This window comes from Phalacrocorax carbo, chromosome 5, assembly GCF_963921805.1.
Source record: "Phalacrocorax carbo chromosome 5, bPhaCar2.1, whole genome shotgun sequence".
Lineage (NCBI taxonomy): Eukaryota > Metazoa > Chordata > Aves > Suliformes > Phalacrocoracidae > Phalacrocorax > Phalacrocorax carbo.
The window spans coordinates 32,272,065-32,296,378 of NC_087517.1; the positions used below are offsets into that span (position 1 = coordinate 32,272,065).

The 24,314-nt window shown below is 44.8% G+C and overlaps 1 protein-coding gene across 1 annotated transcript in view; it reads right to left on the reverse strand.

The window, feature by feature from the left end:
- Positions 1 to 1,073: 1,073 nt before the first annotated feature.
- Positions 1,074 to 24,314, reverse strand: part of PLCL1 (phospholipase C like 1 (inactive)) — a 214,511-nt gene continuing 191,270 nt past the window's right edge. Inside the window, exon 6 of the mRNA XM_064451939.1 lies at positions 1,074 to 2,820. Within this exon, the coding sequence (XP_064308009.1) occupies positions 2,638 to 2,820 (183 nt within the window). The 3' untranslated portion in view covers positions 1,074 to 2,637. The remainder of the gene's footprint in view (positions 2,821 to 24,314) is intronic.

Consider the following 24,314-nt stretch of genomic DNA (forward strand, 5'->3'; position numbering starts at 1 on the left):
TCTTCTTTAAGGCTGATTTTTTATTACACTGACTGCCAATTTAGCATCCATTCCCACTGACTTCAAAAGTAGCATGGAGGAAGGTAGGAAGGTGAAATGAGCTTTTGCCACCAGCCCTCTCTTTGTGCAGCAAGAAGGGTGGAACTGCCCCAGCTGCAGGGCTGTGGCCACCAGTCCCAACCGCCTGGGGCAATCCAGGGCGCCCGAGGTTTTCTGCTCCCTGTGTTTTGGCACAGAAAGCCACGCACAGAAAGCCACCTTGGCACAGGACACGACATGAATGCTAAACATGGCATGAAAGGCATGGGCATGTGTGCTATGGGATTTCCGATCTGCCACTGTCTTCTGGTTCTGCAAATACATATTGAGCACGAGCTATGCAGTAACCCTTTCCATGTGACCAAAGAAAGCAAGCCCTTCTCTATGAAATTTTACGTTCATTTGTTTATAACATCAGAGAAGGAAAGAGGACTAGCAGGTATTTTGCCAGCAGTTCCTGTACGGACATTAGGATAACCTTTCAAATTGAGAAAATCAAGCTATTTCTAGGCTTAGATGAAGCACCAAGAGGCAAGCCACTTACCCTTCCTGAAGCAACCTCTCCCTTCTGAGAGAGATGCTTTCTGAAGGCTGATCCTTCACAACTGATGGTGCTAGGTTAACAATTTCCATCCTCCCTGACTGCAAAGGTCAAGTGCTGTTTTTCACATAAACACAACCCATGATGAAATCAGGAAGGTAACCCAGGAAGGCAAAATGGGAACGTGCGCACTTACACCATTGATCTGGGCTTTATGCCTTGCCTGAAACACAAAAGACGCCCTTCTCCAGACCTCAGTGAAGGCTGAATACCCACTCACAATCTAATGGAGAGATAAACAGAGGATTTAAGGCTGGATCTAAATGCGTATGGCAAGTTTTACTGAAATGGTATTTAATGCATCCGAGTTATACCTTTGCAATAGTACAGTTCCTACTAGAGCAGGACCTTCTCAAGCAACTTACCCATTCTAACTCACCTTTATCCAAGTCTCACTGATAACTTCTGTGTTAAATCACTTTAAAAACATGGGTCAAAGTTGTTTCATAGCTTTACTCTCTCAGTAATGTGCAACATGAACATAATAGTGTTATTAAGAAGTCAAAAATAACTTAACACAATAGCTATATAAGATTCTCCAATGGTCAAACTTTCAGCAATTACTTTTTGTTTAGTCCAGAAAATTAGCATATTTGTTAATCAAATTAATTTAAAAAGTAGCTTTTCAAAATAAAAGCAACGCTTTAAATAAATATAGTCTTTTTTATAACCATAAAACACTTAGTCCTGTTAAAGGTAACACAAATACTACACTCAAGCACAGTACTCAAATGATTGAAATGAATGTTGTGAGCATACATGAGCTGGACACTGGGAGGGACGAGGACGCATTGCAACATGACATTCTCCATCTCCTTTCTACAGTGGACCAAAGAGTTATCCAATTCTCAGAACTACCCTAGATGTCAGGATATTTGTAACTGCTGCACAAAAATGCTGGTACCCTGTTTTTAACCCAAGCTATTTCTCTACGCTACATTCGTAGCAGTTTTGCAGCCTTGCTTCAAATTTCTAGCACAGCATGATTCTTAACCACAGTTTAAGGCCAGCTTCTGCTTGCTTCGTCCAACCGACTTCAACATCTAAGCAGAAGGTGGCAAGCAAGCTCTGACCTCTCACACCTCTTGCAGTAAAGCTCACAGTTTGTGAAATCTGTAAAAAAAAAAAACTTCCTTCCAATACTGGCACCACTGGCTGTTTCAGGATGGCCTGAAGCTCACCTTCAGAGTTCATGATCCCTGAAGGATATTCACAGCTTTCCTCGTAACTACAGGGCTGACTAGCTATGTTCATTACTACACAAGTTAATGCCTATCAGCAAAGACTGTAGCTGTCCTGCAGATCACAACGTAGCAATGATTTACTGGAATGAAATAAATCAGCTAGTTCTTAGGTTAGTACGTGCTATCTAGGTGTATCCCGAAGAACAGTTTGCTAAAATTCAGTGAAATGTACACCCCAAATATAATCATAACCTATCCAGCAAGTCTGACCATTTAATATCTCGTTTACTTGGTTTGAATTGTTCATTAAAAATCACGTTCAGGATCTGCAGCAAACCACTGTTTTTGCCTTCACAAAAATGGCTGTTGGTGACATCTGCTGTTGTATTTTGTTTGTTTAAGCAGCGTAACAGTAACATAACCTGTAAGTTAAATGATAAAAGCTAGAGAGTAAAATAAAGCACAAAATCGATACAAGTACTCTCTATTTGTTTTGATCTTCAGAATGAACAGGCCTATTCAAAGATTACAAAGGAATAAATTAGCAAATGGCTATTGTAATGCACGAAAGGGCGTCTACAGGATTTGCGTGCGCACACACACACGCACTTGCATACAGACTGCGTGGCTTCATTAGAAATCTCACTACCAGAGTTTAACTTAGATAAATTAACTGCATTAAAATACTGACATTGTGAGGATTTTAATACTAACAACACCCTGTAGAGGGCATTCCTGTGTGAATTTTTAAATGCTTTAAAAAAATAGTTTAGTTATTGAAATCTGTGACAAATGTGACAGCTCTGCCTCCCCTCACAGCCTCCCATTCTCATCTCCGGTATCCTTCTCCTGTATTGCCTCCAGGCACCGTTTTGACTTGGCATCTGAGTGCCCACTCCCAGTCTTGCTCAGTCCACACGACAGGCACGCCAGCTGGATCTGCTTCATATTCTCCAGGGCTTCATTCTTGGCGTTCTTCAGGAGATCTCCTTGGCCCTGAGGATGCACAGACACACAGGAGAGAGTCAGGGATCACATGCATCGCATGGGACCGCAAGCAGAAATACCGCTCTTATGTCTCTGCCATATTGTTCAGTGCCATAGAACAGGATCCAGGTCCTGTCTCAAATCCCCTCTGCCCCCCAGGAATGCCAGCTGCGGGGGAAGGGACTGAAGCCCCTTTTGCAACCTGGCACCTGGCTCGGTGGGGAAGACAGCAGGCGGCACAGCAGGCAGGGTGAGAGGGACAGGCACTAGACCTCCACCCCCTTCCAGGTCACCCTCTCGGAGGTCATTTGGGCCTGGCCCGAAGGAGCCCGTCACTCCCAGGAGCCCAGCCCCATGGCAAACGCACTTCCTCTTCCACGGTCAGCAGCAAGGACCTGCCAGGGTCAGGGCAGCGAGGGCACGTGGTATCCCCTTCCCCGTGCCACTGCTATGTCCTCACAGGTACACCCCTGGCATCAGATCCCACACGCAATGATGACACATCCCCAGCTGGGGATTCCCTGTGAGCTTTGAGACCGTGGTTACCCACCCCTCCTTGCACCTGGATTTGCTACCCAGCCTTGGGCCCTCCTTTAGCAGAGGCAGGCCAAACTGCACGCTTGTGAGAAGCACAGCACCCAGTAGTGCTACAGTGAATCCGTCTGAACCGTTTTGTTTGGGACCTTTGAGCAGGCGAATGGCAATGAGAGACTTCATGAGCAAAAGCCTGCTTTTGTATCTTCTCAGAGCCTGTAAAGGTGAGGTGACTAACAGGATGTCAATCCAATTTGTAACTATCAGGAAAAATGTGTTACATGAAATTTGTATTAAGGAGTTGATGTTCAGAAATGCCAAAATGAATATTTATGCGATATTGATATCTCAAATGCCACAAAGTGACAAGATTCTGGTGCTAGAGGATACAAATAAATAAAAGCCAGGAGATACATCTGGTTATTAAAATTCAGTATCACAAAGAACTCGAGCTGCTCTTCTCCTAATGTCACCTGAAGTACAGCTTAAAGTAGAAAACCCGCTGCAGCTGTTTATACGCATATTCAGAAATAATACCTCCGCTGACTGAAATGTCACATTCACACCCCTGCAACCTAACGTGACCCTCTGTGAACCACAGACACTTTGCAGGGTCTCAGAGGAGACAACATATTACGGCAGCACCTTGGGCACGGCGGAGGGGCTACTGCTCACTGACCCTCCTTCAGTTTTCAGAACAAACCAGATGTGTTGGACGAGTCACAGCATGACCTCTGCCAGCAGTGGGAGCACCTCTCTGCTCTCCCTCTCCCCAGAACTACGAAGAAGTATTTATCCCACACCAGCAAGCACAGTTCCCTTTTCGCCAGCGCCTGGCACCAGACTTGCACCGCCTGAGCCCCTGTAAACAACATTCACAACGAAGAAACAATGGTGGCTTGCAAGTCCCGCTGCACTGGTAAACACCACGTGGGAAACCACATCAGCCAGGGATGGCAGCCCGCGCCCGAGAACGTGATTGCCTCATCTCCCGGTGACATGAATTTGTCCCTGCTGAACAATGAGAATCACTTCTCAGATGCTGGGAATCCAACTCAATGCGAGAGTAACAAAAAGCACTGGGACTGCATGAGTGGCTTTGTGCTATTTGGTATGAAGCTCTTTTGAAGAGATTTGTATCTTGGCAGCATGACAGTTATGGGAATACACAGACAAATAGCTTGGGATCCAGTGAGCAGACATGATTTGAAAAAACAAAACAAGAATAATTTATGCAGCACATATTTCACATAGCTGTGATCTTGCTTTTAGGACAGAGGCTGGGCTTATGGTTAAAGGCAGTAGGCAGGAATCCAGGAGCTCCTTAGCTGCCTTGAGCACCCGGCACTCCCCAGTCTCCCTCCCTGTCTGCAAAATGGCACAGGAATCATGCTGGTGTTGTCACAACAGGGACAACACACCATGGAACCGGCAAAGAGATCCAACAGCAATATCATTAATGACACGATAATATTATCAAAAAAGGTGGTAGATTCTTTGCCACACAAACGCAGTTTTAAGTAATGTTTTTAGGATGAAACAGACCCAGCTGCAGCAGGGCTGCTGCTTTTTCTTATCATACACATGAGACTGAAGACACAACATGCAGACAAAATCGGTGTGATGATGCTTTGCAGCCTTAACATCTTCAAGTCAAACCTGGTGCTACGTATTCATGCACAAGAACAGAAAAATCCCCTTAGCACAAGAAACAACTCAAAATAGACATCCCTACAGCATCAAGAACAACTAAGCCCAAAACCTGGGAAAGCCAGTGCAAGAGAGAGGTAAAATGATGATGATGAAGGCCCAGTACCCTGAAGCACCTGTATCCCCTTAGTTGGGGTCTCTGGGGAAGACTTCTAGGAGCCTTTCCTCTGCTGTGGCATGGCCAGCATCTCCCTGGGCAGCAGAAACAATCACCCATGCCATATACAGAGAAGGAGGAGGAGGATTTCCTATCACGCAGCAGCCCAAGATGGATACAGCTCCATAAGCTGACACGAAGAGCTTCAGCTGAGTCTATGTTGCCTTCTTCATCCCCTCTTCCTTCTCAGAGTGAGGGCAAAGCATGGAAATCTTTCTCAGGGTAGCCCACAAACTGTGTCTTTGCCAGGGGACTCTCTGAGACGCTCATTTAAGGGAAGCTACCAGGGATCTGATACACCCCTGCTTGGAGGATGACAGCCTGAGTCCACCATGCCAAGATTCGTATCTGAAGTCCCCAAAAGCCAAAGGACTTCACACCCCATGTGAGGGTGCTGAGCCACCCGCTCTCCCTTCTGCATATTCCAATTTCATATTTAAATAGCCAAGCAATTCAGATTACAGGCTGCATCCGAGGCAATGCACGACATGTGCTTGGGTTCCAAGAAAAAAACCCGTTCCTCCTAAACATACTTCCAATATTTTGAAGACATTCTTATCTACAGTGATCTAAAAACAGAAATAGAATTATCAAAATAGTGGAATTCCATTCATGTGCAGACCAATTGATTTATGTCTTAGTCGCCTTGTATTTTTTATTTTTAAATAGCTGGTTCATTTGAGCAAGCTGAAGGAGCAAAAATGATTTTGAATCATCTGTCATCTGTCACAAGAAAATTAATGACAAACCAGCCCCCTCTGACAGAGCTGTCATAATTCTAGAGACACCATAAAAAAAAAAATCTGTGGGCATGCTCTGTTTGAAAAGCCATCTGTTTGCTTTGAAAAAACTGGCTGTGAGCATAATCCACTTAAAAATGCCAGCAAAATCGTGTCAACACCTTAACGAACTAAACACTGGATAGAAGCTGGAGTAAGCTTTAAAAGTATGATTGCATTGAAACAACCTTTATAACTCAGTCATTGTGACCATCTCTGTGCATAGAACAATCCTTTTTGCCCTTACAAACAAAGCATATCTTCCAGACAAAGAAGGATCACGACAGTCCACTTCAGCATCTATCCATCTATCTCCCTTCTGCTATTGATATCAGCCTTCCTGAAAATAAATACTTGTGCGAAAGGTTAAACTCAGCATTTGGAAGGACACTACATTAAGCCAGAAAAGACTGGTTGAGTGTTCTACTTGAAAAACTGATCAAGGGGCCCACGTTTATTTAGAGTTAGGGAACATTAGATGTCAGGTTTCATACACCTAACTACAACTAACTGCAGAGCCTCAGCACAAATTAACATTACAGTACAAATAATGAAGCTTGTCAAGCAAGTGTAAGACTATAAGCCTTTAGCTTGACAGGCAAATACTACTTAGAAAACAGGGATAATCTGACATGGCTTTAAATATTGCTCTGTATCAATGACAACCCTTGAAGGGCTTTAAGAAGCATAAGTAGTTCTAGACAGACACTGGGAATGGCCACAGATGGGACAAATTCTGTGTGGTGGGGTTTTGTTTTGTTTTGTTTTTGTGTGGTTTTTTTTCCCCCCAAATCAAACTCTTAAATTTTTATGAGTCAAGACGACAGCTCATTATATCCAAGAACATCACAGACTCTGAGCTTGAGGAAATGAGAGGAGGAGGTGGTTTAGGTTAAGTGGCACCATTTTGTGTTCGACTCCACAATATTTTTTTAAAAATACGTTGCACATATATTTCTACATAGATATACAGACATGGGTATGTACATTAATAAATTACTATTTCTATTCCTATGCTTTCTAGGAAACACCCAGGAAACATGTATGTCATAACACACCACTAGTTCTGGGTACCCCAGCTACCACACAGGCAGGACCTGAAGCTCCCGTGTTGGCAGCTGCCTGCACCAGCATCCAGGGGCTGCAGGAGGACTCTGAAGGCCACCGCTCAGACTGCGCAGAAGTGAACTGCACCAACAGGTTGCCTTGCTTTACTACCAGCAAAGTGGAAAATCCCATGTTGTGCAATAGGGCCTTCCCAGCATTCAAAACTGGCAGTGTGTTCAGCAAGGCTGAAACAGTGGCTGCGAAGGCCCTTTCTGTAATCTGCTGCTTGCTAAAGCAGATGTTCGCTTATCTGCTGGCAGACACGTTCTCTGACAGCACATTATGGGAGCTTTCCTGTCTGCTCCTCAAGGGCTGAGTAAACAAACAATGAATAACAGAGGTCTTACCACCCGTGCCACGTCACACCTATGATATTACTGTTATTTTTTAACTTTTTTTTCCTCAAAGAAACAAGCTCTTACATTATTATTTAATCACAAAGTAAAACCTCCAGAGGCTGCCAGTGGTTGGCGGAGAAAGCCAAATAACACAACCACAAGCATTGTGTTGCTCCACATTTCAGAGGTAACACGGGTAAGCTAATGGCACCGATAGTCAGTGCCAAGGGACTTGGAAAGCAGAAATGCTGGAGAGCTGCTGTGATCCTCAGATATTCTGTGTGGAGGTGGCATTTACTGCAAGGGGTGCATTTTCAAAGTGTCATAGTGGGACTTTAATTGTGTTTAATATTAATAAGGAGGCATACAATTAAATGATTGCAGATGGCTTTGAAAATGTAATCCTGAGGAAGAAATCATTAATAAAATTATTAGACTGCTGTGTTAAACTTACTATGAAAAGCAGATATTTTTCCATGCCTCCTTCAAAGTTAAATGTGGGAACAATTGATATGGAATGTCATTTGATACATCCACGTTTCAGAACAGAGTACTCCAAATACACACAGACTATTTCTGTATCAACACAGACTTTAAAAACCCACCCTTTTCATTATTACTGAGTATTGTTTGTCAAGAGCTTTGCTTTATTTTCTGTCACAGAGATCATAGTGCGCATGTTGGCATGAAAAATTACTGCACACAAAGATTATACACAAAGCGTATAATCACTTCTTGCACACTGAAAAATAAAGGATTGCAAAAATTAGTTACCCCACAGGAAAAGCAGGGGCCAAATGTTACTTGCCAATTTATTTTAAACCCTTGCATAGGAGAAATTCACTTCCTGTCAGGAAAATGAAAAGGCCATGAATATAAAAAATGACACTTAAATAATACGCCAGTGGCACAAGGAGTGCCATTTAAGGTCTGGATTTTGGGGGTAGCTTCCCACATAACCAGTTCTGAACCAAATGCAAGAGCTTGTTTCTACCTGTCTGAAGCCAGCACCAGCTTTGCCATTGAGTAAATCAGGCGATCTGACCGAGTCCTTGCTGGGGCCTGAGTCACCACATTTCTCACTATTTGCTAGTAATTTCAGACGTCCAACTGAGCATCTCATTTTGGTGTATCAGCATGTTACTGGCAGCCAGAGACCTTCTCTCCCATTGCCCAAAGCAGGGTCTAGCAAAAATTTGCAAGAAGGAAACAGAGCTGAGAATCAATTATATCACACAGAGAACAGATCTGCAATATATGAGAATGAAAATATCCACCCAGGGAAAGACAGTAATCATTATATGAAGTGTTAAATCTCTGTAAGCAAGAGCAGGAAAGAGAAAGTATTATGGAATAGATTGTCATGTGCAGCTTTGACACAAGGTTACATGATAAAAACAAGGTGAACATGAGTTTTTAGACGAGCATTGAAATTGAATCACAGGTTGTGCCAAACAATCAAGTCAGAAGCTCTAGGGCTGATCTGCTGAGTGTACTGTAGTCAGCGGTGGGGACACCTAGGACAGCAAGGATCAGCAACAATACAGAGAGGAGGAGAAGGAATAGTTAGCAGGAACAGTCTCCTAGTATTTTTGTATCTAACCCAGATTCCTCCTTACTTCATCCTTTCTCCACTTACTTCATGAACCAGCCACACGGATGCTGGCTCCAGGCTTTCCTGTCTGTCTCCCATTACACAGGGCGCTGAGTGGGTTCAGAGAGCAGAGACAAACTCAGGAAAAAACCCAGGAATAACATCAGGAATGCAGAACCAGCCTCGGCTGCACTGTCTTTTCCAACTGTTTTACTACTTATGTGGGGAAAAATCATCCCTGTTTGCACTAGTCTTGGAAATGAAACCACACCTGAAAGAAACACTGGCAGCCTTGACAGTACTCACCCACTGGCCAAGAGCCACCCAGCCAGCAGCCTCCTGCCAGCAAGCCCCTAACTTAAGGGCAACTGCTGGATGAAGAGCTAAGTGGTAACCATCTCTGCAAATACTGTTTACAAAGCACAGACTCTTTTCCTGTGCAGTCAGTTGTAAGAGCAAAAGAGCCACCCCAGCATTACTCCAGGTGGTTGGCAAAATTCACATCGCAACTCCAAAGCAACCTGGCCAGGAGGTCCCTGTACAAAAGCAGAAGGGACTCTCAGCAGTTCAAAGGAAAGCAGGCAGGAATGTGGATTACTGCCCCTCCACAGATCCCATTTGGCCCTGGCTTGCTCTGAGCACCCAGCAGGTTCCAGTATCTTAGTCCACTCCTCTTCAAGGCACAGATCTCTGCAACCATAGTAGGTGTTCAGATACCATAGCGAAGGGACACAGAAGAGGTTAATAAAAATGAATAAATAAATTATAATAAATAGAATAAATAAATAATGAACAAAGTAAAGTAGGATTCAGAATGGCCTTAACTTGTAATACATATCAAACCTCGTGGCACTAGTGGCACTAGTGTGATTGATTTTTCATTGCGGCCACCAGCTGGACTACTGTTAACACACTCAATGGTTCTGTGACTGCAGATGGGTACTCTGACCCAGAGATGGAGCCTGATGCTAAAATTGTAAATGTGGTGTGTTAAGAGCAATAGCCAGGTTACCTGAAAACCAGTTCCATCTGATTTTAAGTACTTATATTTAAACTCCCAAACTAGACCAATCTGCCAGTCGTTCATTATTAGGCTGTCCCTCGCAAGGCCCAAAACTTTTTCACTGATTCCATTTGCCATTCAGGTCTCACCCCGGAGGTCTGCATTGGAGAGGATGATTAAACAGGGATCTACAGAGGTGTTCTGCGTTAGCCTGGCTAGTTTTCTAGGAGACTAGTGACAGTTTGTTACACAGCCAAGCAGTCAATCTTGCAGCACAAGGCAGCAACGTGAGTGGTTGGGAAGAAGGAATGCTGGCTGCCTCTGCTGGTGTGGCAACTCCTTGAAAAAGACACATAGCATTCTTTGCCTTCTTTTCTAGCTGTTGGAAAGGTGCAGTTAAAATCTAAATGGCTGTGCTGAACACCAACAGACAGCCCCCTCAGCACCGCACTGGGCAAAGATCCCTGGCTTTTTACAAAACCGCCAGCCCATCTCTGGTACGTACCCAAATTGTGGGACACAGACAAACGCAAACCTTGAGGGGATCCTGGGAGGCAGAAATGAACAAAACACCTCTGTCATACAAGGAGAACCTCAAAAACAGTCATGCAGTTAGCAAAAAAGCAAATACTTAGAAAACCTGATTCCGGCTGCTGGCCTTGCCAGCACGACTATATCACTGCCTCGTGCAGCCATGGCAACTTCGGAAAGAGGGTCTGTATTTGTAATTCTTTTACAGGATTTGCCTAATGAAATAAAGGCAAAGGAGATACGTGGGCAGTTTGCTCTGAAACAGTGTCAAGCACCCTCCCAAAACCTACTGGTCGTAGTCCAAAGTCTGAGAAGGAATTAATGTAAAGCATTTGCTTGAAGCCTAAGTGGCAAAAGCACTCATGCTACAGTGTTCCCTACTGATTTTTAAACAGAGCTCTCCACTGAAATCCATGGGCTCTTGCAAATCAATCGCACCATATAGTTACTAACCTATTCATTCAAGCAGGCATTTTACATATAAAAAGAGTGGGCTTTTATTTTCATTTTTAAAAAAAATGTCTCTAGCTTCTCTCTCATCTGGGTGTTTAAATGAAATTACCTTATATCAGGCTGTCAAAAGCAATGAATGTGAACATTGACTGTCTGTAACTGTGTTGCAGCAGGAATTTGCTTTCAGAAATAATGGCATTAATTTGATGTTAGCCGTGTGCTGAGCAGTTCAGCTGCTTGTGTGTCTCTCGGGCACTGCATCTAGCAGACAGTTTGCAAGCACAACCACAAATGTATGGACTCTCGCTGTCAAGCCCTCCACGCTAGGAGCCTGCCTTTTTTCTGGTGATAAGTTTGGCTGGGAGCCCAGGAGTGCACCATCAATACTAAGAAAACACCACATCATTGAAGAAATTGGGGCCCTGTTTATTTTTGATACACAGCCATGAGATGGAAATCAAAGCTCTATGCCCAGGCATTTACTTCTCAGTCCTTCTTTGGTCACAAAACCCAATTCACCACATGCACCAGCACCAGCTGGGAACTCTAGTAAAAGTCCAGAGTCTCCTAGAAAAACAAAATAAGGGGAAGAAAAATGAGGCAGAAAACTCAGAATTTTCTTGCACTTCATTTTTCTGAGTAAAAGGACCAGCTGCAGGAAAAGATATGTTTTGCAGCTAACAAAACACCTGTGCACGGCAACCCCTGAGTAAAACACTTGGCTGGGAATAGCTGGCAACCCCCGCCTCGCTGCTCCCCTGAGCCTTCTGCCCTGACTCACAGCCACCCAGGCTGCAAGCCACACAGTTAACATCAAAATCATATCCTTCATCACAAGTGTTGACAGCAAAATATCCATTAAGTTCATCAGAACCTGAAAAGGGTTTACTGACCATCTCTGAGTTGATTCTGTTTTGACTGAAGACAACAAGCTCCTGTGTTGGGTTTGGGTTTATTTTTTTGTGAGGGGAGTGTTACGGGAGATGTAGCATAAACACTCACTGCTCTCCTTAGACTGCTGCTTAGGACAACAGCTGAAAAAAAAACCCCAAACAAACCTGCAGCTGGGCTTAATGCTAACTGAAATAATCTGATTAAGATGAAATGAAATTACGCCAGAGTGCAGCATTTCTGGACAGGTAACAGAGCACACTCATTCAGTGCTTGTTTCTGCACACAGCTCCTTACACTATCCTTGTCTCCGAGTAACCACCTGGCACAAACACTAATTTCTTAGCAAATCGTCTGCAAATCCTCCTGCTGCAGCAGCAGCTGGCAAACATCACCAGAAGCCACCCGAGCTCCCCGTTCCTACTCCCCTAGAGGGGACACGAGACCCCTCTGGTTTGGCTGCTCTCCTCCCTTTGTGTTAGGTGCTGTGGGCGGTTTCTAACCTGCTCACAAGCAGCACAGACCACAAACAACGTTATGCTGAAGCAGAAAGGTTTAAGCTGTGACCAAAAACTCCAAATCACGTGAAAGGTTAAGTGAAGAAAGAAAAAATAACACAAAACACTGTCTAACACCTAGGTTTTTAAGAAGATCCCTAAGCAAATGCTTTGATCCACCTCATCCCTGTTGGCTGGGACATTCCCTGTCCAGACCCAAGCCTGGTCAGCTGCAGTCAAAGGCAGGTTCGCTGGTGAGACTGGCCAGTGAGCTCAGTAAAAGCAGAACTGAGCCACCTTTCCTGCTCGCATTGCCTCAGCCAGAGGTCAGAGGCTCCTGCGGTCACAGTGGCCATGGGCCCAGTGCTAACAGGGCCTGTTTCCCTTGGGAGAATCCCAGCCTTGCCTTCCCAAGGCAGATGTGAAACCAAGCACAAAGAGGAGCGGGTATGGCTATTTTTGTAAGCAGCACCCTAACCCAGCAGGCAGAGAGCTACTGAAACAGAGTGACTGGGAGGGGAGGAGAAAATCAGGAGGGGTCAGAAGCAGGCACAGCTGGACGTGAGGACTCTCCATGAAGGATGGGAACGGAGACACAAAGCAAACCAAGGAAGCCAAGGACAAAAATAAGTGCTGCAGGACAGGGACAGTAGTATTCATTTACACATTCATTGCCCTAAAACATCAATGAGGGAAACGGAACAAGCATAATTTCCAATCCGTTACAATGCCATGTCACAGAAAATAAGAGGCTTTTCAGCAAAACTGAGCTCAATTTTTAAGCCTGATACAGAGGGATGTAGTAACACCTCCACAGTTCCTGGAGGGTTGAAGAGGATGAATTTAGACTACGCAGCTTCAGACTACCCAGCTTCAGAGCCACCCTCTGAAAGAAACTGTCCTCCTGATACTGCCAGCAGCCTCCAGTCTCAGCCTGTTCATCCCAGACTGCTAAATTAGGCTCCTCAGTTTGAGCTTTGTCACTGCCTGAAAATGCAAACAATTTTTCAGGTACTTTTCAGTGCCTTCTTGTGGCTCACCTCCTCCCCACTGCCAGGTACACCAGCATCACCAGCATGATGAAGCAGGAGCCCAGGCGGCACCGAGTGAAACATGCAGAGCTCTTAACTGCAATTATTGTCACTCCCTGCTCTGTCAATTCAGAGCGTTCACAGTGCATCAGTAATGCTCCTCCTGCTAATACAGGACCTCTGGCAGATCCGTAACAGAGGATGCTGGAGAAAAAAAAACAACAATATGAGCCTTTTCAACTTACTCCTTTAAGTCTTTTTCATAGAATCATAGAATCATTAATGTTGGAAAAGACCCTTAAGATCATCAAGTCCAACTGTCAACCCAACATTACCATGTCTCCTAAACCATGCCCTGAAGTGTCATGTCTACACATCTTTTAAATACCTCCAGGGATGGTGACTCCACCACCTCTCTGGGCAGCCTGTTCCAATGCCTGACCACTCTTTCAGTGAAGAAACTTTTCCTAATATCCAATCTAAACCTCCCCTGACGCAGCTTAAGGCCGTTTCCTCTCGTTCTGTCACTAGTGACCTGGGAGAAGAGACCAACACCCACCTCACTACAACCTCCTTTCAGGTAGTTGTATGCTCTTTCACATACACAGCTTATCTGAAATAAGCAATGCCATCTTTTTCTTTTTGTGATCTAAAAATAATCAGCAGCTGCCACAGCTGCACAGAACTGCTGGCTTTGTCTCAAGCTTTTCTCCCCAAATGGTTCCCACTTGTGCCTGGGGAAATGACCGCATAAGAAAGGGTCCTGCAGGGTTCATCACCTTGCACTTGATTCTATCTGATCCAGGTAAAAGACGACTGTAGCTGTCAAGGAAACAACACACAAGATCACAGTTTCCCAATCCATTGTTCCTACTGTAAAACTTACTTCCACCCACAAAGGCACTTGGGCCTCTGACGTCCCTAGCCCCCGTACGAGATCTTGGGAATGCCTGCCACGTTTAGGGTTTATGGGATGTACCAGGGTTGCTGGGGAAGAATAACTTCAAAGCAAATGCCTGGCCTCGCTGAACACCTATGACTTCCACATAATACAGTTTGTGGCTTTCAACTAACTGTCCAAACCCTCCCTGTGAATCCATTTTGCCAATAATCATATATGTTAACACAGAAGTCTTTACACCGCAGCCCTCTACTGCTGGTGGCTCCAGAGTACAAAAATGAATCAATACTGCCATTGAGTTAAATAGTGTTTCATTTCTTTAACCACAGCCCTCGGAATATGTTAGCAGTGTGGATGAACATTTTCTCTTTTCAATGCCAGAAGGCAGTAAATGGAAGGACATGAATGGCATAATGAAACGCGGAGTGTCATGCCAGCAAATCGCTACCTCCTGGATTCAGAGTTCAGCTCCCCTGACTCCTGTACTCATGCAAGTGCAGAAGTCATCAAAGGTCCTGGCTAGCAATGGTATTATGCACATCCCAGCATGTGGAGAGAGAATTCTTTCTATGCTCAGGAGGGAGAGGACCCAGCATTCATAGAGTGACATACTAGCCCCTAGCTTCAGCAAAGCACAAGGGCCAGGTATCACTTGGTTATAAAGTACGTTACTGGATTTGTCCAAGGCCACTGACAGTGCCAGGGAAAACCCAACCACCATCTCAGCAATGGGAGAGGAGGCAGTCTAGATGGAGCATCAGCAGCTTTCATCACCTCCCGAGCTCCCCCAGGGAATTAGCTTTAATTTAGACACCTGTTCCCCATCAGGGAGCAGGGTTTTGTAGATGCTGGCACATAATTCACATAACAAAAGGAGCAGTCAATTTCCCATCATTTATAAGCACTGGGAAACTGTATGTAATCTGCTGACAGTAGCTGTAATGAGCTCAAAATACACCACAAAGGTAATTTTTAGAAGACATTAAACTTCTTGGCACACACCAAAGCTTACATTGAAACATAAATGTTTCAGGCTAGCACCAGTTTACAGCTCGCAGAGAACAGCACAATCCAGTTTTACAAATAAGGAAATGCTGGAGACAAACCAATGTACAAGCCATCCTCTCTTAATGGTCCTGCTCTGTACAAATCTGCACCCTGGTCTCTTCCCTGATACTCAACAGCCCTACACAAATACAGAAAAAATTACTGTGGGTGGAGGATTCAGGCAGCAATTCCCTCTTGCTCTGTCCCACCATGGGCCATGTAGAAATGGAGCCATTCGCTCAGACACACACTACGTCATACAACGGCAATGCACACGAAGGCTGCCAAAAAGAGAAGCTCCCCTGTGGCACAAAGACCGGTGTCTAAACGAACCACGGAATTTAACAGTGTAGGAACACAACTGCTTTGGGTGAAATCCTCCCAGAGCCTGTGGGTTACCTTGACTCAGGCAGGGCACCAAGCTGATGCACATGAGCTCCATGTTTGGAGGAAAACAAAGGGCGTTTTCTCTACCTGCATTTCATCAGCCCTGAAGCTATCACAGCTCCACCAGACCTTTACCAGGACACATGATGCTGATTTACAATGGCATTCAGCAGTTTAAAACATGAGGAAGACAAAACACCCTGGCAGGCACCATCAGTGTCATCTCTACATGGGCCAGAAGCTGCTAGCTGGGGAGGGGCGAAATGAACACAGCAAAAACAAATTCTAGGTTGTAAAGTGAATTTGCTAAGTAATGGAGATTAAAATACAACTGAAATTATTTAAAAATGTAATGTGTCTTTTCAATAATAAATATCCATGCAACTGAATCTCTCTTCTCATATATTATTTAAGGGACATCAGGAATCCTGCAAGTTGCATAAAGAGGTAACTGGAGTTTTCTAAGCAATAGTCCAAGAAACAACATCCATTTTGTGTGTCTCGGCACATGAGAAGTACTGTGCTGCTTAACTGACCACTGGGAAGCAACATCAAAAACGAATGTAGGGCACCAACGGAAAAGACCACTGAGGTCTTCAGTCTTGTGAATAATCATCCGGGCCAGGCACCACAGGACACTGCCAACCCAGGGAAGGAAAAGGTCTCTCCAAGCCCCTCACAAGTGCCAGGCATTGGAGCAGGAGCATCGCCTGGGGCACAAGCCCAGTGCCACCCCATGGGCCAGGAAAGGACCCGGAGGAAAGGCTCCCACCCCTCCAGCACGCTGCCTTGATGTTTGAGCTGTGTGTGGCAGGGCTGGCGGCTCAACTTGGGTTATAATGCAATCTTTAACACCTCACAGAGGCAGCTGCTTATTTTCTTTCTTTCTTTGTTAGTACAGCCATTGACAGATAAAAGCAAGAAATGTGTGAGTTTCTGCTGAAACTTATACTTTCATTACAGCCCTTTTAATTCCTCTGAATGGGGTCATGTTGTCAGATTGGCACAAACAAGATTCCCAACTACCGTATCTTCCAGGTTGTGTTAATTAACTGCACCACCAAGTACAGCAGTCTTTGATGTCCATGTCTCAGATGAAAACGTCACCGCTGCAGGGGAGGGGATGGTGGCAGAAGCTGATGAAGTTCCTACGCCACTTGCAGTTCCTGCCTTCGCTGTCTCCTCCTCCAAAGGATGGGAGATGACATTGACCCAGTTTTTACACCCAAGCAATCCTCCTTTAGTGGGGAACCATCTACAAGCGTTATTCCATTCAGCCATCTCCCCACACGCCCCCCTCCTTAATACTACACATTTTCCAGCTCAGTTCTGCTCTGGCACACATATGTGCAGGAGTAGCTCCTTTTCCTCAAAAGATGAGTTCCCTCAAGGAACTTGTAATCCTGCCTGCTGATTTTCCAAATAACCTCCTCATAGGTGATAATCTTGTTAGTGCTCAGGGCAGCATGCAGAGAACAAACTCTCTTTGTATTCCCTCATCATTACCTGAATGTTATTAATTACTTTTCCAGTTGCACAGTCTTTGGAGCAGATGACCCACACCCCTGAGAGAAGCTGGCCTTCACACCCAGGTGCAAAAATCCCTGCCAGGTTGGTAGAGAAGAGAGATGACAGCAACGCAGCTGTGTCTCAGGCTGTGACGGGGTCTGCCCCACTAGCTGGAGCACAGCAGAGAGCCACAACCCACACAGCCACCCCAGGGTGAAGTTGGCACTAATATGGAGCAATAAACTCGTGCAAACCACATCACAGGTAGAGACAGCTTTACAGTCATGAGAAGTTTAGTCCTGATCAAGAATGGGGGAGAATTGAAGGCATGGGTAAGACAAAAATGTAATGGTTCTCCCACTGCTTTAGCATGATTAAGATGCTATGAACAACTGGGGTGATGCAGAGGGAAGGGGGACTTGAGGCTGTGGAGCAGAGACAGGGAAGATGGAGACAACAGTGAGGCACAGGGGGGTACCTGAGACAGGATAGCTGACCAAGCAGGGGGCTTCACTGAGCAGCCAGCCTACACAAGGAGAGAGATAGGCATCTATTTTGGCAGACTAGTGCTATTTAAACATCTTGACGAGCCTCCATTTGTGAAGCAATGCTAAAATTGGTTTTCTACACACAGCACCTCAGCATGCTAACCCTCTGTTGGGCTCAAAGCCCACACCACTGATGTGGCCTTGGCACAAGGGGCGCCAGGCACAGCGACCCCACATGCTCCTGACCCTGTCTCCCACCACCAACGCTGCAATGCAATGCACCTTTCCCTGCCTGCACAGTCAGTGGCTTGGCATCGGATCCATGGCGTTTGGTAATTTGTCACATTGCTCAAAATGAAAGGCGTATCACAAGATTGCTTGTCTTCTATCTCTGGCTTATTTTAGTCAAATACAAGGAAAATGGGCTAAGCAAGCTATCACTTGAGGCTTTTCATATCGTCTTTCATTACTCTAATCTGTTCTTTTTGTCCCAATGTTACTGCTGTTCTGCATATATATCTGATGGCCTGTCTCACCTCCTATATACATACATGCATGTGTGTTTGCACACATACAAACCCATCCAGGTGGAATTGAAGGAATAATATTTACATATGAAATGCAGAACTTTGGATTGCAGTCAAAAAAAAAAAAAAAAAGGGTTTATGCCAAAGGAAGGCAGCTCACAGCACTTGTTTTATGAATGAACTTTTTGGTCTGTGCTACACTGATTACAAGAGGGTCTTGTCCCTAAACCCACTGTTGTGAAACACCTGCAGAAGCAGAGCCCTGGTGCTGAAGGAGTTAGAGGGAAATGAGAAAAATGGCAGAGATGCACAATGCTGCTCAGATGACTCTGGCCATTAGCTCCTTCCCCAAGTGCAAAGTGACTCTGGGTCCCTGGGTCCCCTGGACACTGAGTGTCACCATGAAGAACACCACAGCCTCATACCAGCACCTTCCATGCCAAGTATTTGAGCAGGGCTTAGATCCACAGCAGCTAAATATTCAGTTTGATCCTGCATTGGGGCAGCAAGAGGAACTACATAGCCTCTCACAGGCCCTTCCAGTCCTATTTTCCATGCACCCAAATAGCTGTTAAAGGCTGAAGAGAAGTCAGAAAATTGTGCATGCTCCCTGAACAGAAACTATTAACTGGGATTGATCCCACAGTGGCCACGCAAGGTGGGGGAGGTGAGTACCGCTCATTACAAGCACCAGCACTGCCAGCAGGCGCGTGCAGGTGCACATGGATCCCTATGCCTGGATGGTTAAGCACCAACTCTGCCTGATCCCAATGTCTGGACTATCACTTCTTGCCAGTCAATGAAACACTCCTGCTGTGCCAGTACTGGACAAAAGCCCAGGAATAACCTACTAATACGGGACAAAGTCTCTCCTCTCTGTCAAGCCATCGTGGGAGTCCATGCCCTAAAATATCTCCTCAGAAACTCACAGTATCATGAAAGAGCAAGAGCTGTGAACCCTGGTGGCTGTTGCTCTCCCTTCTCCCATTAGTCCCTGCTGCTGCCAGCATTTGATATGTACAGATTTGAGATTGCCTGGGTGGCCTTCATGTATATTTTAAACACACATGAATATTTAATTTGCTCTAAATCCAATTCATGTCTTGAAATTTTCCTTGGCCAAGAAAACAGAGACCTTGTCAGAAACGCCATTAGGGCTTCAAAAGCTCACAGGGAGCAGCCAGGTACGCAGAGAGGCCATACCATACTTGTTTGAGACTGCTCACTACATCCTCCCTGGAGCAATCCCTCGGCAGCATGGCTGACAGCCAAGAAGAACAGGATATTCCAAGTTGATTAACTAGTACTGCTGAGAGACTGGGATTACACTCATTTTACCCTGATACACACTGCTGAAGTAACTTGAGAAGTTTCCATGAGCAGATACAACTGACAAAATCCACTGAGACTAATCACAGAATCACAGAATGGGAGGGGTTGGAAGGGACCTCTGGAGGTCATCTTGTCCAACCCCCCTGTTTCAGCAGGGACACCTAGAGCAGGGGGCACAGGAACGCGTCCAGGTGGGTTTTGAATGTCTCCAGGGCAGGAGACACCATAACCTGCCTGGGCAGCCTGTGCCACTGCTCTGTCACCAGTTGTCTTTTAAAGAGTTCTGGTTCCTGCCTTTGGGCTTGGGCAAGAAAGGCAAAAGCCAGTTCTATGAGCAGTATAGAGGAGAACTCCAGGAGGCATTGACCAACCAAATCAGCAGAGAACAGCACTCTACTACATACAAGAAGGATCAACCTACCTAATAGTTACAGGGGTTGGTTCTGTTCGTTTACAAAATACGCTGATCAAAAGAGCTTTGCACATGAATCACACACTTTCACCTCCTTACCTTGTAACTCAGTATCATTTGAAGGACTCAAAATACCCCTATCCCAGAAAAATCTTTAAACACCTCCCCATAGACAGAGGAGCCCTGCACCACACCCTGAGGGCCAGGAGCACAGGCTTTGCCCTCCAAAGGAGCTCCAGAGCTGGGAGCCTCCACCACGCTCACCACTGCTTTCAGAGTATGTGAAGGGCCGGGAACAAGCTGCACTCCCATGCCACTCCTCCAGACTCTTCAAATGCTCAATAAGGACAACCTAAACCTCTCTCCTTCCTCACCCTTCCCTCTACTTTTAAATGAACTGCTTCAAGCTAAGTGAGTTGGTATTTACAACAATAAATGGATGTTGACCTTGCTGAACCTTTTCACCTTCTCTTTAGCACTCTCTCAGAAAGCCAGCTGTTTCGCGTTATTTTTTTTCTCTTTTGACCTTCAGTTAATGTGTAAGAGACCTGATCTAGTAACTATGGGAATCATTAGAGCCGCTCTGCATTTCCTCATAGATTTGTAAAATCTGTTGTCTCGTCAAAGACTGATCGGCTCAGCCAGTCTCAGCTGCAGCTGAGTGGGTCTCAGAGCAAGGCAGCAGATCCTTCAAAAGTAGCCAGGGCACAGAGTCTGGAGAGGTTTAAAAGTTAGAAACACCACTCTGAACTGCATCAACAAAGGAAATGCAAACAACATGGGGACTAGACAGCTGGAGAGACATTTAACCTCTCCAGAAAAAGAGCCTTTGGGGTAACCCCATTCAAAACATATTTATCTAGGGAGATCTGGAGACGAGTAGACATGGAACAATATAATAAGCAGCACATTTAAAAACAAGTGTGAAGCCTCCATGCCACGCAAGCCACTCCTGCCTACTGCTCTCACTGGACTGTCACTGTCACAAGATGACAGCAAATCACAAGAATTTGTTGCTAAGCCACTATGGCTTATATTTAATCTATTTTTGCAGTTTCACAAATTGAGCACCGTGATGTGCTTATGTCCACAGAGATATGCTGAGAGAAGGAGGGACGTAGGATAGAAGGAATTTTTCAGGGGGCAAGGGGAAGCCTAACTGACACAGGGGAATAAATACATGGTACGTGGAATTCACCAGCTTTACAGGGGCTCATGAATTCACTGTGCTCTCTTAAGATCTAGATAGTGTAAATTGTGCAAAGCCTTTGGCAGCAACTATATGGCATTTGGTAGAATATATTGTCACCATTGTGCTTCATTTCATGAAATGTCCCCAAGATACTGCCATTCTGCTTTTTTGCCTGCCCTGTAGCATTCCAAGGAGCAAAGCCATGGCTCTTACCCAACTACAAGAAAAAGGACTGATATGCAAAGACCCAAATAAATCTTTCTTACAAGATAGTATATTGCATAGTAACCATTAAAAACACACCCACAGTGTACTACAATAATCTTTAAACTAAGGCTGTGAATGGACCTGGTTCTTCCAAAGATCAGCAGCAACTCTGTATGGTACCATTGTGCATAAGGTGCTTTAGAATAACAATCACAGTCTGATAGGTTGCTTTTCTTCCGTAAGAAAACTGATACCTTGCAGTGATGCTAAATCCAGCTCAATTTAGGTGAAACCAGATAAGTATATGGCTGTCAGTAAGTACATCTTTCAGAAATCTGTTTTTTCTCTCTCCAAGTAGCCCCGAAGTGCATGTTTGGGACTCTGCTACCCAAGCGAGAGGTCTGGATGCTACAGGTCACCCAAGCAACTGAAGGCTGATTGTCATGAATGACTGTGATGAAGAAACACGTAATTTGTGAATATGATCCTCCAAAAGTCCTATTTGTACACAGTTTTTCTGCATAAAACCACTTATACCAGAGCTAACATTGACCATGACTACATCATAAAATTGTGGATTTTCCCCCAAAGAGTGAACTGCATTAGCAATTTAATAATTGTATGCCTTCTGCATTCAGCAATCTCTCTCATTATACATCTAATCAGCATTAATTTAAATGCAGGATAATTAGCAGATACACTCATGGACGGGTTCTGAAATGATCCCTGAAAATTTAACCACTTGATGTCTTGTAGCATGCACTAACAGCTGGAGTCCTAGTGAGGTACAACACATTTACAGCAGCAGAGGTGAAATCTTATCACAGGCAGCAAAAAAGATTTTTAAAAAAAACATGAAGGCATTTCAGAGCAGAGACTAGATTCAAACATTTGGGTGCTTTCCCCTTCAGTAGAAGATGAAAACAGTAAATGCCACTTTATCTTTGTCTTCCCATGTTTTGTCTATAAATAAGTCAGTATGTTGTTATATTAACTATCCAGATATTTACCATCAACATGCAGGCAAGTATTGGTGGTATTGTTCCTAGACTCTCTGTGCACTGATCCACCAAAGCACAGATAGCCCAGCAAAATATGTCCGCAGACAGACAAAGCATATCTACGTGAGAGCAACAAATGTGAACCACAGTCAACACACTCAAGCTTTGCATGGCTTACTTGCCAAGCTCTTGGGACTCAGGCAGATCCCAACTTCTTTGCCCAAGTAAACACCTCCTGGTAGTCGTGGCAGTTTTGCCTCAGCAAGGAGAGCAGTTTTACAGGCTACAACTTTTTTCCCCAAAAAAACATTCCCCCAAACTCATAAAGCAGTCATTAAATCAGTGGCTCGTACATGTGACAGATGCTGAGAGTGCCTCAGTTACTGCAAAACGCTTGGGACAAGATCCTGTGGGAGAGGCAGACAGAGCGGGCAGCAGGGCCCCAGGAGAGGCGGCAGCCGAGAGGGCCGGGAGCAGACCTGAGCTGGCCCTGCACGCACGCTGCCTGTACGTACGTGAGCGTACCTGACCTGACAGCCATCTAGTGCTCTACAGTGGCACCGAGTTGCAATTGGCTCTCAGGTGGACTCGTTAGCTCAAAGCCAGAACTGCCCTAACAAGGCTTCTCAGCTTCTGCCTTGCACAGTCCAGTGCCCCCCGCCCCTCCCAGCACAGGCAGGAGGAGCTCACGCCAGTCTGCAAAAGCAGCCACACATGCCAGGGATGAGGTGATCTTGCCAAAGGGAAGGTGGGAGGAACACCAGCCTCTGGGGGAAAAGAAGCATGAGCCCACACGCCCACACGAACCCCTTCACTCTGTGAGATGGATAGTTGCCTATTCTAAAAAAGGGCAAATATCTCAAAAATGAATTGTGAACTTTTCATGTAGAAGAGGGTCAGCCAAGCCAAGTGGTTTTGCATGCTCATTAGAATGAAATGAACAGTTCCTACCACATTGGGCCCCTTGAGGTGGTAAACAAAATTTCTTTCACTACCTTTGCATTTTACTGGCACCTAATTACAGAAAGGAACACAGAGGCACAGAGGTGGTGGTTCATGGAAATAAAAATGAAAGCAAGACTAAATTTGGGATCACAACCCTTCCTGTAATGTCACTGTCAGAATTTGATTCTTCTGTCTATTGTACTGATGTCGTGCCTCTCAATATTAGTGACTGAGAGCCTGACAGTCTTTTACATGACATGGGACCAAATAAGATATATACATATTTTTAAAATGTCACATGTCAAAGTTGACTGTCACCAAGTTATAACGCCCCTGTTCTTACTAACATTTTTATGTTCTGGCAAACAGTTTGTCCTTCTAGTGGACATTAGTAACATGTAATTACATTTATATAAACTAAGGAATAAAGTGACATATTATTTTGATTCATTCTCATTAGGTATTTCTCAAAAGTACCTCAGGGCATTTTTAAACATGATGAATGCCCACAGTTACGATTTTTATAAAATACACTTTAATCTTGCGCTCAGTAACTATTTAATGATTTTGCCAGCAGCAATTTCTTATTGCACCCCCTCTTTGTATTCAAAGCTTACCTATTGCAATGAGTCTTCATAAAGAAATACATTCATTAAATATGCCTTTGCTTCACTAGCCTGGGAGAAGACTATTAATCACCTGGCAGGCACAAGCACAACATAATATCTGCTGTTGCTCATGGGCACCTCACACAAACTGACTACTGCCGCATGACGTAATTGCCTCCAACAGCCCAGAGCACACAAAGAGGCTTTCTCCCATCAGTGGTGTGCCATTCACTCACCTGATGTGGTGTAAAACAGCTGATGCATTTGCAAGATGTTATGGGCTATTTTTTTCTTTTCTTACATCACTATACCAACATCTAAT